Source organism: Melospiza georgiana, chromosome 9 (assembly GCF_028018845.1).
Source record: "Melospiza georgiana isolate bMelGeo1 chromosome 9, bMelGeo1.pri, whole genome shotgun sequence".
NCBI classification, from domain to species: domain Eukaryota; kingdom Metazoa; phylum Chordata; class Aves; order Passeriformes; family Passerellidae; genus Melospiza; species Melospiza georgiana.
Genome location: NC_080438.1, coordinates 26,134,426 through 26,149,873, shown reverse-complemented (window position 1 = coordinate 26,149,873; position 15,448 = coordinate 26,134,426). Strand labels below are relative to the sequence as shown.

Here is a 15,448-nt window from a genome sequence, read left to right as displayed (position 1 = left end):
AAAGAAATTAAAAACCAAAACGAAACCAGAAGGATTGAGCGAAACTGAAACGCGGTGACGGTCTCAGGCGGCTCTCGGTGTCCCCAGGGCGGGCAGCCGCCCCGCCATGGCGGTGAGGGCCGAGGAGAGCGGGCATGGAAAAGGAATTGAATAACAAGGCGCTACTAAATATCTTCCTTTTTTTCCTCATCCCTTGAGAGGGGTGTTTGGTGCTTTGGGGAAGGGGGGTTTCTTTGTGTTAACCAGCGTTCTTAATGTACGCCGAAAAAATTGATAGCAATTCTATGTATCTTCCCGTGTTTCCTTTATTTTTGGTTTTAAATAATAATCATAAAGTATTTGTTCATTTGTTTTAGCTTTTCCTTTGGAATCATGAACACCAGGCAGCAAAGCAAACTTATCTACTCCTGGTATGGAGAACCCTTGACTTCAGACAGAAAGCTGAGGACTTCCCAGTACAAGTAAATAATATTTATTTCTCTTTTGCTAAGGAAACTTAATAGATGTTTCTTTACCTTTCTGGCATCGTTTAAGTTAACTGTGACAATATGAGTAAGGTTTTGAGCATTTTGTTGTGACACTGTATTTAACAAAAGCATTAAGCTCTTGAATGATAAACTGTATAGCGTATAAAAAATATTTAACCAAATCTATGAATAAGTTTTAACTAACTGAACAACATATGAAAGCTTCTAATCAGGGAATGAAGTTGTAAGCATTGCAAGAAGGGGCATAACTAACTAAAGTTGACAGGACATCAGGCTTAATGATATGTGAATTATGAAGACTGAAGTTCTAATCTTCTTTTGTGTATTACTTAATAGGGGGATCCTTATTACATCAGAAAGCAGCAAAACAGAAACCTGTATACAGCTTGGTGACTTTATTTTAGTAGAAGGGATGAATGCAGATCAGCCTTATGTGGCACAGCTCATGCATTTATATGAAGATGGTAAGAGAACTAAAATCTTACTTTCTGTGTGAGAAATTTTAAAATGTTTTAAAGTTACCTTTTTCATGCGGGTGTACTTAGCATTAACAGTATGTCACTGGCCTAATTTATTAAGAAAATCAAGTTTTGGTGATCATTGCATCTGTATTCACATGCTCCCCCAAATGTTTGGGACTAATTTCAGTTAAATTTGATTCATAAATGGAAATTTAAGTACATTGTCTAATTTAAAAGCAGTGGTCCTTGAGGAAGGCAGTCTGAGCTCATGCTTTATTTAGAGATTGGAGAATCCAAATGGAGCAAGAGCACTGCAGCCCTGAAATTTGCATCTCATTTGACATCAGGCAATTTAACATTAAAGTACAAGGCTGAATAAATGGGACTTGTTACTTCTGTCCCTTGTAGAACTGCTTGTTTGTACAGAGATAGATATGAAAAGAGAAATCATGGGAGGTGGGCGATACAAAAATTGTCTGAGTCTGAATTGGGAGCTACTCTTTGGCTATATCTGATTCTTTTGAGCAGCTTTTGTTCTTTTTTGTGCTGTAATAGTAATACTTTGAGGGGTTTTAATCTAATTTACCTTTTTAAAAGCATAAATACACATAATTCCATTTTATTTATTTACCAATGCACTTTTTTGTAGTACAGCTGAATATTCTTTTCATGATGGAATGAAACCAATGAAACTTCCTTAAAAACAAGCTATTTCATCAGCAATATACCCTGGTTTGTCAGCCAGTGAAAAAAGTGTTTCAGGCTTCTGAAAGTACAATGGCACTACAAATAACGTCCTGAAATTTTTCAGTTCTCCTTTTATGTCACTGCTTTTAGTCAGGGTTTGAGAGATCACATCTGTGCCAATAAGGAACTTCTTTGTTTGTGAGAGGGAGCTGCTGGTCTGCAGCTGGACTCCAGGTACTCCTGTGATTGAGACCCTGTGCAGGTGCTACTTCAACCCTTAAAATTCTTAACTCGGACATTTTAATTTAGCTTAGAAAATGGGACTTATAGTCTCCTACCAGATGCTTTCTCACCTGTGTCCAGGGAGGATTTCTACCCTGGCTGGCATTTCAGCTGAAGTCTGGCACTGTTCACAATAAAATCCTGGTGTTCCCTGGCCCTCTCCCTGTTGCAGGTGCCCAGCACAAACGTGCAGTGGTGCAGTGGTTCTGTCGCTTGGAGGAGATCCCTCAGAACAAAAGGAAGCTGCTGAAAAGAGAGATTCCTGCCCAGGAGGTGTTTTTTGATCAAGTTCTTGGCTATGACACCGACATAGCTGCAGAGACCATTATTAAAACTGTCATGGTATGTACTGCAAGCCTTCTGCACAGTGGGGGAAGGAAGAGACAGCAACAGCCCTGTGGTGTAAATTCAACACTAAGGATTGCATGAGTTGCAGTAATAAGATCTGTGAATAGAAAATAGCTGAATTCTAAGTTAACAGTAAATATTAATGTATGTGTGTTTTGATATTTCCTGTTTTTGCAGGTATTGCCACTACATCTGGGTGAGGAGCTGCCTATTATCACATTAAACAAGGAACAAACTTTCTATGTCAGACAGTCTTGGGATGGGAAGTGCTTTAAGGTTTTGTCCCCAGACACATTCTCTAAGCTGGAAGAAGCTAACAAGAAAAGGGGTGTCATCACAAACTCTTCAAAAGCATTTACGCCTTCAGACATCCTTACACCTGTGAAAAAAGAGACAGAGAGTGTTGTTCGGAGTGCCACAAAACCAAAAAACGCTGATATGGAAATAGAATCCAAACACTCCACTTCCAAGTCCTCCCTTGCTAAGGAGAGGCATTCCCAAAGGGTGGCTAATAATGACATCAAAACCCCAACAGCAAGGAAGAAGCTGGAGTTAAACAGTATGTATATGGCAATATTCTGTCCATTCAGTAGTTCTGTATATGCTTTGTGCTTCTCCCTTTTGGCTAGTTCAAACTATTGTAACATTCAACATCAATATTTTTAACTGCCTTGTTCAGCCTTTGGGATCAGCCCAAGCCTTGTAGGCACATCACTTGTTTGTCTTGTCTGTTGTTTCAAGCACTCTACTGCTGCTGCAAATGCTCTATCTGATAAATCTAAATGAAAGTGCTTGTTGACTGAAATGCTACCAGACAGCCTCACTTGATCTCAGAATGCCCCACTTTCTTTAATCTTCCTACTAATTGTGTACTAAAATGTTTGTGTTGAGCTGGTTGAATAAGCATGTTTGATTCTGTAAACATGCAGTATTTTCAACATGGAACCTGACTAAAGTTGTGATGGAGGTGAGTTAGAAAACTGAAAAAAATCTGTTTGTCTTCCTTTTGTTTAGTAATTATTTAGAGGAAGTGCCTTCTAGTGATCCAGTTCCTTGTTACTGGAGTGAAGTGTTCATTTGCTTTCATTTAAACAACAGCCAGCTGTACCATGTCTTCTGAAAGTTAACCAACCCAGCCAGATTGAAGCCTGACAAAAGTTCATTTTGCTTTTCATTTCTAGGTCCCACAAGATCCAAGGCCAAGCTGTTGGGATGTGAAGTTTTGGGTCTTTTGGATGATGACTGTGATGCCATAGCACCATTAGAACCATCAGCCCCTAAAAGAAAAGTGAAATTCACAGGTGAAATTTTAGGCTCACCACCAAAGATCCCCTGCAGCAATGCTGAGTCCAAGCCAACATCTGAGACTGCAGAGCACCGTCAGTGGTGCAGTGACACCACAAGATTGTCCCCCTACACTAAAGTCAAAGATTTCAGTGAAAAAGACAGGAATCTTGATGAGGAAGACAACATTCTGTTACCGTGAGTGACAGCATTTTTATCATGGTTTTTATATGGGATTGCTACTCATATGAAGCTCTCTTAAAACACTTTTATGGAAAACTTCTGGAGAAAAAAAGTAGGTGAAGTCTGTGCATGTGCCATGTTTTGCCTGTTGAGAACAAGGAGAGAAGGGAGAGAGCCTCAGCAGTGACAAGTGCACTGTGATGAAGCATTAGGAAATGTTACCTGGAGGTGAATGAATGGTCAGGGAGATCCAAAGAGGACTTGACTTCCCAGATGGAAAAGCAGTTCATGATTCTAAGAACAGAGAGATGATGTTGGAAATGGGAATGGTAGGATGATAGGAAAGGAAACTGATGCCATGTTGATGGTTGTTCTCATGATGATTGTACCCACCAACATGGATGAAAATCCATTTCCCTGCCCTCCATAATCAAGGCTGAGATGTGCCTGACTTGTGACAGGGATGCTGGACTGTAGAAAGTGGTTTGATTGGCCTCAGGAGAGTCTTCATGAGAATTGTGTGTATACTTCCATTTGTATGTATACTACCATAATAATTTTTACATAGGAAAGAAATCAAAGCCCAAAAAGCACAACTATACAAGTATATCTGAACACAATCTTTAAAAATGGCATAAAGTGGGGAAGGAGAAGAAGGGAACAGACTTTCTTGTGCAAAATGTTGCAAGAAGCCAGAAACCAGTCCTTTGCCTCTTTCCAAGAGTAAAAATGTGGATGCAACAATGGAATTTCCACCTTTTTTTTTGGACACTAATTATATATAGCATAAAAATGTTTACCCTTCATTGATAAGGTAGTGGCGTTTCAGTGGTATTTATAGATCTTAAACTTCCAAGAACAGTCAACAAATAATAAAAGCATCTGGAATTCGTCTCATTTTGTACTTTGAACCAGTAGGGAAGTTCTGTAGTAGCAGTAAAATGTTTCAGTGGCAGGGTTGAAGAAGGACCCAGGAAGACAACCAAGAAATATCAAAACACAAAGAGAAAAAATACATTTAATTTGCCAAAGGGCAGATCAAAAAGATGCCCGAAGGAAATAATATTTTCTTATCTTTCCCTTAAAAAAAAATAGGTAAAAAACCTCACCTCTCAACAAAATAAAACTACAGCTGTACTGTCCCTTCAGTTTGGCAGTGCAAAATACAGCAAATATTTTGTTTTCCTTTGCAAAGGTGTATTGAAGACATAGTGCAGGAGGGGGGAAATTGTGCTGCCAGCATCCATGCCATAGCCAATCTGTAAATAACAAATAAGAATTCATGCTGGATGGACAGTGGTAACAATTGAGCCTGAAGTTTGAAAGGCCTTCTCTGTGTCTTTGCAAGTGTGATGCAAAGAGAGGGAATACAACCAGCTTTGTTTTCTTTCTTTGCAGTTTAGTTGGGTACCAGAAACCGAGCAGCCAGACGCCTGTGCTGACCCCTCGTTCTCGCAGAACATGTGCACAGAAAACCAGTGCTCTCATTGCAGAGCAGATCAGGTAAAAACCCTGCAGCCATGATCTGCTCAGATTGCTCTTGAGAGCTTGAAGCCTTGAGAGCTTGAAGCCTTGAGAGCTTGTCTGCCTTAATGTTGAAATGCAGATGGTTCCAGAAGCACAGCTTAATTGCAGCTCGAGTGAAAACTGGTTTGTGTTCAGAAACATAAAGCTGACTCATTGTGTTCTTCAGAAAACTGACTTCCTTTAAACCAGTCTGCTAAAAAGCCATGGAAAATTAGCAGCTGAAGTAGAAAATGTTTTGGCTTGCTGATTACAAGAACTCCAGAAAAAGCTGAAAAGTGTACAAATGTTGCTCTGTTATGGGTAGACTTGTATGTATTTTCTAAACCTTAAATAATTTCTCTTTCTCATAGCATGTTGGACCAGGAGGATTTTTCATCTTGCTCTGACAGTTCCTACTCTTCAAGTAGTGAGGAAGAGGAGGATGATGATGATGATGGTGATGGTGATGATGATGATGTGACCTGCACACCAGAAAAAAAACCTAAATCTAGCAAAGTATTCAGCACCCCAAAATCTTCAAGGAAGTCAGCAGTTCACACTCCTGCAAAGACACCCAAGAAAACTGTAAGGTTCCACACAAAAGAACTATTTTTGTTATTTCTGTGCCAGTTATTTGAATGCTTGATGCCTGTGTGCCAGAGTAAAGTATCTGAATCCCTTAGTTTTTAGTGAAGCATTATCTGGATTAATTTAATCTTTGATATGAGTAGGTTATGGAAATATATAAACCATTTGCATGTTGTCAGTATTGTTACAATATTGATCAGAAAACTGTAGCCTAAACAGGGAAATTACTGGCTTGGATGCTGTTTCTTAAGAACCAGATCATTCTGTTCTGCAGAACTTGAGAAAAGAACTAACAACTCAAAAATTCTTCAGACAGTTAAAAGGTGTAATTGTCACCACCCCCTTTGCAGTTTCCTTTTTCTCTTAGGAAGGAAACACCATAAGGCTTGTTTGGTAATTCCCTGTGTAAATCCTGTTTCTCAGTCCATCTTGTTGGCATTCCCTTGTAAATCCTGTTTCTCAGTCCATGCTCTGGCATAAGTAATGCTAAATCATCAATGATTTGTTCCCAACAGAAATTGCTGTTTGTAGAAAATCTGCTTGAGGTTGTAAATTCTCTTTGCAGCCTTTACAGGGAACACCCAGGACCCCCCGGACACCCCGGAACGCAACTCCAGAAATTCCCAGGCGTGTCCAGGCAGCCCAGGAACCAGCCAGTGTCCTGGAAGAAGCCAGATTAAGGTAACCTGTGCTCAGGAAAACCATCTTTATTTTTGCATCAGGTGTGCAGAGCAGGCTGTGCTGAAATGGGGAATGTCATCTTTACCATTTAGAATAAAATAGGTAAAAATGCATGGTGTTCTGATCCAAGAAGAGTATTTTATAATTTACAGTACAATATTAGATGTACAAATAATGGTAGTATTTACAATACTACTTTTGCAATTTCAAGTTATTTTAACCAGTCCGTAGTAAGTTCTTCAGAATTAGGTATCTTTATTCTGTGCAACATTAGAAAAAGAAAGATCCTCTTTGATTAGCTGTAGATTGCAAAGGTGCAATATTTGTCTCTTCTTGGCGTGTGAAAGAGCTTTACTGGTATTACTGTAGATCTTCACAGTGGAAAAAAAAAAAGGCATTCAGGACTGACTATCTTTCAAACTGGATTTTAGTTCTGTTTGCTATAAACAGTCTCTCCTCTTTTATCCTACCTTTGCACTGTGTTTTAGCCTACCTTTGCACTGACTTACAAATAGTTAGTGACTTAAAACAGATGGATCTTTATTGCTGCATAAATTAAGAGCACATAGAGAGACTAGGCTGTTTCTTTTGGGATACTTGACATTGATGCTCAGACTTAAAAGTATGTAAGAGAGATTTGGAAAACTCCACATGGGAGGAAGGTGAGCATCTGCCTGTTTGTTTGCATCAGTTCTTCAGAGAGAACAGCAATTTTAATTTTCTTTTTTAATTCAAAGGCTGCATGTTTCTGCTATCCCAGAATCTCTGCCTTGTCGTGAGGAAGAATTCCAAGATATCTATAACTTTGTGGAAAGCAAACTTATTGATGGCACAGGAGGGTGAGTTTGGCAAGACTGTGACAAAGATCACATTTGTTTATGGCATAACAGCAGTCAGATTATATATATTTTTACTTTACATTTATTACTTATATTTAAAAAGTTATAATCATTTCAAGTTTCTCATTCAATTTTCCTGATATTTTTCTTCCTTAAGCAGTGTTGTGTGTAGAAATAATGTGGGCTCCTTTATTCTACAGATTCAAATTAACGACCAAATCATAACTGGTCAGTTTTAGAAGTCTGGAAAGTTATTTATTTTTTTAAAAATAAGGTAAATTACATTTATAAAATGTTTTAGGTTGTTAATTACTTCAGTACTAATAAGAATCCTCATGATCCTCCAGTGAGGATTGTGTTATGTTGTTTACAGTCCAAGACACATTGTGTTATGTGTCTCAGATTGTAAATAAAGATGTAGGCAGTTGCCTGAAGAGTCAGTATTCAAGACTGGTGTCAGGGGTTAGGAATTCCAGCTCATTAATCCCAGGAGTTGTTACCATTTTGCTCAGGCTGCTCCCCTTTTGTAGGTGCATGTACATTTCTGGAGTGCCTGGAACAGGTAAAACTGCCACTGTTCATGAAGTAATTCGGTGTCTTCAGCAAGCTGCAGAAAATGAGGAGCTGCCCCCATTCCAGTTTGTGGAGATCAATGGCATGAAGCTGACAGACCCTCACCAAGCCTATGTGCAGGTATTAGAGGTAAGGAAAGTGTTTTCAGTGGCTCCTGGGTTTGAAAGAAGAGATCTTACACTTTCTCATCACATCCTTGATATGTTAGTGTTCAAGGCACTTATCAGTACTTCCCAGTCCCTCCAAGAGACTGTGTGCTTTTATCTTAGAGCAAGTTAGAAAATAATTAACTTAAGGCCTTAGCCATCTTCTTGAATTGTTTTGCTTTCTGCTGCATAAGGGTAGTGGCTAAAAAATAGCCTGGTTTATTGCATCTACTAATCTAAAAAGTATCTAAACCAGCTTTTTATATTTTCCTATGGTGTAACTTTTTCTGCTCATCTGCTTGAACAGCTGCCAAGGTGACAACTCTGAAAGTCAGTGTAGCAGTGGAATAATTACTAAGGGGGTCTTAATGGTTAATTGGTCAGTCATAATAGTAATTCAGCTAAAGAGGGGCCATCTCTGTCAACAAAGTGTATTTCTGATATCCATTACAAACCACTCTGCAGTATCCATCTGGGACTACCGACTGTGCTTGTGTTGTATGGGTGGGAATTAATCTTCTGAGGACTGGATTAAGATCACCCAGTAGGCATTAGACAGTAACTGCTCAAAAGCTTTTTCAGTCTAGGCTAACTTTAAACCAGTGACCTGGAAACCAAATGGTTTCCTGAAGCATCTGTTCCATTTTAATATAAACTTCTGCTCCATTTATTTAAGTTTGACATCATCTTTCTGAGCAGGGAGTGGCATGCATCAGTGTCCTAGTGTCCCAGTCCTCACAGTTGGGAGTTAAATTTGCATATTTGCATCCTTTCCTCAAACCAGCTTAGACAGTGTCTTGCTGAGGGATTTGCTGAGGCCAGGCCTCTGTGTTTCCTCAGCATGGTGAGAGGCTTCCTGACAATTACCTTATTTCATGGTAGTGTGAATGTATTTTACCATCCTTTGTTCCTATCCCATTCAGCATCAAATCTGAAAATGAATAAAGAATTGGCCTTTGGAAATACAATCTGTTGCCCCCTGCTAGTCCTGAACTCTAAGGCAGCCCAGTGAAATCTCCTTTAGGGGAGTACAAAGTCACACAAACCACGGACTTCTCCAATTCCTTCTGCCTCAGCTACTGTCAAAGAGCCCTTAGTAAGAGCTGGGCTGCTGCTGCTCTCTTGATGGCTGCAGGTCCTGATCCACTTTGCTGATGTTTCTGTGCATGACTGAAGCAAATTCTGGAGCTTCCCTTCTGCAGTCACCTCACTGCTGTAGGAAAGTTTAGAGATGGAACAGGGACTGGAAGCCCTGGACAGATGAAAGAGATAAGGTTCAATACCTGGGTAAGAGTCCATTTCCACCACAGCAACTCAGCTCTGTGGTGTATTGGATGCTCAGCTCCAGAGCTGCAGAATCAGGGTTCTCTGGGATTCAGCTCCTTTCTGTGACTGATTTGGACTGTCCTGACTGAATTGGAAACATGAAACAAGTAGATGTTATACATTAATCTTGTGCTCTGGCTTGTTTAGTAATTATCAAATCTTAGATTTATAAGAGATTTTAGAAAAGAAATACAATTTTCAAATGCAGTCTCCATTTGGCTTTATTGCTGGACTTTGCACTGTGATGAACAATTGATTCAGCATCTGCAGTAAATCTGAAATGGCATGTTTTGATTTCTGGGTATCTTTGGACTTGCAAGTGAAGAGGTAATATACAGTCAGCTGATCTATTCTGCCACATAGTTGCAAAAGGTATTGCAGATATTTTTTTTAGTTCACAGTTGAATAAATTTAATTATAGATCCTGCTGATGATTCATTAGAATTTTAATAGCAGTCTAAGATTACTCAAGTCAGGCTATTCTTCTCAGCTGACTTAGGTTTTCAGTAGGTGTGTGTATTCAGAGATACCCTAGAGATATGCTGGGTTTAGAGTCCTCTAGACTGGGTGGGTTCAGGATTTCTTAGTGATTCTAAGACAGATTGAAGAGAATTCTGTGGCCCTTTCTTTTTAGCTGTGCATTTTTTTTGTTTCTCTTCTCATTTATGGGCAGTTCTTGGTAGACCAGAGTGTTTTATGAGCTACTTTCTCAGTTTTTTTACTCCCTCTTGGAAAAAAATAATCCAAGTGCTTGGTGTTGATGGTTAAGGAGTGAAAGTTTGTATTTCCAGGGGTTTGGTGTGATTAACCTGCAATATTTGTTCAATCCTTGTGCAGTTCTTGACAGGTCAGAAGGTGACAGCAACCCATGCTGCAGTACTGCTGGCAAAGCTGTTCAGTACCCCTGGACCAAAGAGGAAGACCACAGTGCTGGTAGTGGATGAGGTGAGACAGAGAATCCTTTGTTTACTTTCCTCCAAGGATTGTAAGAAGTGAGTTTTTGGTGGATGGAAAATTATGCATGCTTTGAGTGTATCACATGTGATGTAACAGGAATAGACTTAGGGAGAGGAGATGCAAGTAGTTCCTCTTACCTATTTAAATTCAGATTCCTAAAAAGGCTGAGTATCCTGTTGCCATGTTGTTCTCTGCCCTGGATTTCATATTGCTTTTATATTTTGTTATTCCAAGACATGGAATAAGTTGTTTGTCAATTCTAAATACCAGGGGATTCAATTATATTTTGTTTATAAACTGCTGCTTTTCCAGTGGGAAAACTCACAGAGAAGTAAGTCACACCCAGTTTTGAACAACCTTGAATGTGCCATGTTCAGTAATAATCATATGCACTCTTATTTTTGCTGTAAGCTAATTCAGGTTCTCACTTGGGGGGCTTTGAATCCTGTTAGATGTATTAGTATCACAGTACTGTTTCAAAACTCCAGCTGTTTAACATTTACTGTTCAAGCACCCACTAGGACTGTGCTTTTCCAAAATGGACTAGGGCCCTAATTCAGCAAATGCAGTCCTGTTAGTAGATGGATAAAGGAAAGGCAACAGAGACAGCTTGTTCAGAATCACTTGAGGAATCTTCTGTACAGAGCTGTTCTCAAACCCCCATCATGTATTGTAAATAAGAGGCCATTCCTTTTTCCAGTCTGATTCTTATCTTTTTGTCCCTGCAGCTTGATCTGCTGTGGACCCGGAAGCAGAACGTGATGTACAATTTATTTGACTGGCCAACCCAAAAGCACTCCAAGCTGATCATCCTGGCCATTGCCAACACCATGGACCTGCCAGAGAGAATCATGATGAACAGAGTAGCAAGCAGGCTGGTATGTTCTAGCAGTTCTCTTGCTGTGCCATCAAAGGAGAACAGATTAAATACTGGATGCAATCAAAAGCAATCCAGGAGAGAAGTAGGACTGGTTATATCAGAAGCTGAACAATGGTTTTTATCATTCCCTCTCCTGAGGACTGATAATGAACATATAAATCTAAGTTCAGGAGCCTGTTTGCTAATCAGGTATTATGCTGATACATAATGTTCTTGTAAGAATGAAATAAATATGTGGATGCCTAAGATCTGGATAACCAAATGCTGTGCTTCATGGTTAAGCTGCTTACTCTGGAGTTCAGGAGAATTCTCTTCTGGTTTCCCTTCCTCTTTCCTCTTTCATTCCAGGCACCTACTTACTTCTCTGTTTGCCATCATCAGTTGGTGGATTATATAAAGGTATCCAACAAAGAAAATTGGATGCACTCTCCACTTGTTTTGAGTGTTTTCCTAGGTCACCTCACCACGGCTCTGAAAAGTGATTTGCAAAAACAGTGCTCTGTGCCTCTATCCTTCCATGACTCAAAAGCAGCTCCACAGGGTGTGAATTGCTTTCCCCCACCCACTAAACCCACTGCAGATCAGCTGAGTCCATACAGTCATAAGAGAAGTTTTGCATAAGAAATTCAAAACTCAGGTCTCCTGTAGGATGAAAGGCAGAGCACCATCTGTAACATGGATTGTCCTCATCTGAGGGCTGCTCTTATTGGCTTGAGCCAGAAGAGGGTTTTAATTCTTGGCTGATGGCTAACTTGAAGTCAACACACACATATACAGATTAGCTAAAGGAGACATTAATATTTTTCCACAGCTGCTGCTGTTATTGTATTAAGAAATAACATGTAGACAGATGTAATCCAGATATTTTTGTATTGAGGAGCTCTCATTTGTTAAAAAGTTTTTATAAGAGAAATCTGAATTCTGATAATAGCAGCTTCACTTGCTCCTTGGGCCTTTCAGTGGGGAGATCCAACCAGTGGTCCTCACTGAGCCACAGTTTTGTGGATTTGTACATTTGTTCCACAAATGTGATTGATTAAAGCGTGTCACTGGGAAGGAAAGGATGTGAAAAACTAATTGCCCTACCAAAAAAGTAAAAGTAACCACACAGGCCATGCTTCAGCAGTTGAGAGTTTTCCAGCCCCACAAACACTTCTCACTGTGTTGTCATTTATTGTAGGGCCTCACCAGAATGTCCTTTCAGCCCTACACCTACAAACAGTTACAGCAAATTGTTTCATCCAGACTGAAGGGAGTGAAGGCATTTGAAGAGGATGCAGTCCAGCTGGTTTCCAGAAAGGTGAGTCCAGAGCAGATAAATGTCCTTCATGTTGCACTGGGTGCAAGGTGTGGGGACAGCAGGGAGACTTTGGTAACAGCTGTTGGACCTGGTTCTGTGCTTGTGTCCTGTATTGGAGGCAAGTATTGGGGCACAGTTAGGTCATACATTATCCAGGGTATTTTCTCAGAAGGCATTTCTAGAGCAGTGTCCTTGCTTTTTCCACCTACTCTGAGAAGGCAGCAGATATTCCAGGAGCTGAAGGCATGACAAGAGTCGTGATGATAAGATGTCAACTGTCTCCACTGTTTAGCATAATGTGAGTCATTGGAGAATCCTGAAAAAGATAACATGCCAGTGACAGTGGAAATAGCCTTATAAATTTTATTTCTCAAGTTATTCAGTGCCCTGTCATAATAAATAATACTTGTTCTTGTTTGCAAGTCTTAATACTCAGTTGTACAAAATGTAAGTAATGCATTGGGGATCAGTGGCTTCTCAAATTGAGATATGTGCACTGCTAATGTCTTAAATTAGCAGCTCTATATTAAAGTAATCTATTAAAATTATGTCAAAACAACCTACCTCATTGTAGGATTAAAAAAGAGTGCTCATAAATATGTCAGAAGTAAATACAAGCCTGTGTTTTGTTGTGAAGGAACCACCTCTCTGTAAGAATAATAGTGAGGGTTTGCAGAGGAATAATTGCAGTGTTTTTCTACTATGAGTTTTCTTCAGAAATACTGAAACATACCTTGCAATTAGATTTTCTACAGGGTTTCTTATTTTTGGCCCCAGCTGGGTTCTAGGGCTTTTGTATATTACCAGCATCTGCTGGGAAAACTAGGTCAGTACTATATGTTGTGTTGAATGTTCATAGCTTTATTAAAACTGTAAAGCACAATTGGGGTTTTAACAAGTATTCAGTTTCAGAAATTTCAGACACCTAAACATTTTCAGGCACTTGTAACAGTAAATTGACTATCCTGGATATTTCTTTGAGACCTTCTAACATTATTAGTGTACTCTTAAAATCAGTATTTTAATGAGTGTAGAAAAACCGAGTTTTTTGGTGTTATAGCAAACCCCCCCTTTTTTTTTTTTCCTTTTTCACGAGCCTGGATTATGATAAAGGTCTTCACTGATAATTAAACTGATACTTCTGAAACCTTTAATTTTTTTTAACCTTTGACTTGTGTTACAGAAAAAAGTTCTGCCTTGAATTTATGATGACCAGATCAGGGTGGGGGTGTGGGAGATGTGGAGAGTTGCTTCTGTTGGTTTTGGTCAGTAAGCTTTGTTTTCCAGGATCTGGGAGTGTAGGGATGCACTGCTCTCCCACTGGGTGCTCAGGATGTTTGGGGTTGGTTTGTCTGTTGATTGTTGCTGAACTCTGTCCCCAGCTGTTAGGAAATGTTGTCCCACATGTGTCACATTCCCTCGCAGGTGGCAGCGCTGTCGGGGGACGCGCGGCGGTGCCTGGATATCTGCAGAAGGGCCACGGAGATCTGCGAGTTGGCCAGGCAGAAGAGAGCCCCAGAGATTGTCAGGATGGCCCACGTCACTGAAGCCATAGATGAAATGTTCTCCTCACCATATGTCAACGCAATCAGGTAAAAATATTTCCTTTGCTTTTGTGTCCCTTTCACTGCACTAGTTTTTCACCAAAAAAAATGATGATGCCAGAGTTGCAGGCTATGATACAATGGTCACTTGTGGCATAAACTGCCCAGCCTGTGTTTAAATATGTAGCTCCAAGGATTTCCCTTCCAGACTTCCTCCTGATGTTTCATGGGTTCTGAGCTTCACAGATGGATTTTTATCTGTTTTGTTTTTTGACTCAGGAATGCTTCATTGCATGAACAAATCTTCTTGAAAGCAATTTTGGCAGAGTTTCACAGGGCGGGAGTTGAGGAGGCGACAGTTCAACAGGTAAGGGGCTTTTTTGTTACTGACACCAGTGATCTGGATCACAAGGTGGTTTTATTTTTTTTGGCCTGCATGTTAAAACATCTCATGCTTCTACCCTAACATGCTTTATAACAGGAAGAATCAAAGAGAAGCTGAAATTACTAGGCAACAGTCCAAGAAGGAAAACTGAAAGCTGAGTCCAAGTTGTGCATCACTGTTTTTCCCTCATAGAGGCAGATATGTCACTGGTAGCTTTGTTTTTTTCAGTAGACCCATAAAATACTGGGTGCCAGCAGAGCTGTGAAGACTCTGGAGTAGTCATGAGTAGTGTGGAAGCTATATGTTAATACTTACACAAAGATGTAGTTCTAAACATTTTTATAGAGAATTACAGCATCTAAACAGGCTGGAGCTGTTTTATCTCCCCTCCATGGATGTGGGGGAAAGGCAGCTTCTCGCTGTGTCACCTTGTCACTCAGCTACAGCAGGCAGTAAACATAACCTGTGTCCTTTTTCTCAACAGATTTACCACCACTACGTGGCTTTGTGCAGGGTGGAAGGCCTGCAGAGCCCCACCGTGTCAGAAATCATGGCAATTTGTTCAAGGCTTGGTGCCTGCAGGCTCTTGCTGGTGGAGGCCAGCAATAAATATCTGCACATGCGGGTGCGACTGAACCTCAGCCAGGATGATGTCATGTATGCACTCAGGGAGGAATAAAGCAAAAGAGATTTTATTGCTTTTAATATGTATAAATATTTTAAATACCGTCTATTTTTATTTGTTTTTTAATTATTGATAAAATGGAAATAATGAAATGTATTTTTTAAAAGGCTTTCCTTATTTGTTTGATGTATGAAAGCACTCTTTTAATAATAAAGAATTAATTTCAAAGCATTTTAAGTATTTCAAACTATTTCTTTGTAGAAGTATTTTTAATTGCTGGTAGCTTTTGACTGAGGTCTATGAACTTGGTTGGAATGGGTTATTTGAAGATTACTTGCATCACTTTTTTTTAAGGCTCATGGTGT

The 15,448-nt window shown here is 39.8% G+C and overlaps 1 protein-coding gene across 1 annotated transcript; it reads left to right on the top strand.

Moving 5' to 3' along the window:
• The first annotated feature begins 372 nt into the window (after positions 1-372).
• On the top strand, positions 373-15,137 carry ORC1 (origin recognition complex subunit 1). Its single transcript, XM_058030396.1, has 16 exons — positions 373-461; positions 825-952; positions 2,091-2,260; positions 2,444-2,825; positions 3,448-3,748; positions 5,132-5,236; positions 5,611-5,824; positions 6,402-6,508; positions 7,246-7,347; positions 7,878-8,049; positions 10,230-10,337; positions 11,078-11,227; positions 12,410-12,529; positions 13,955-14,121; positions 14,353-14,440; positions 14,943-15,137. Exons 1-16 carry the CDS (start codon positions 373-375, stop codon positions 15,135-15,137), a joined length of 2,598 nt encoding a protein of 865 aa, XP_057886379.1.
• Positions 15,138-15,448: the final 311 nt, after the last annotated feature.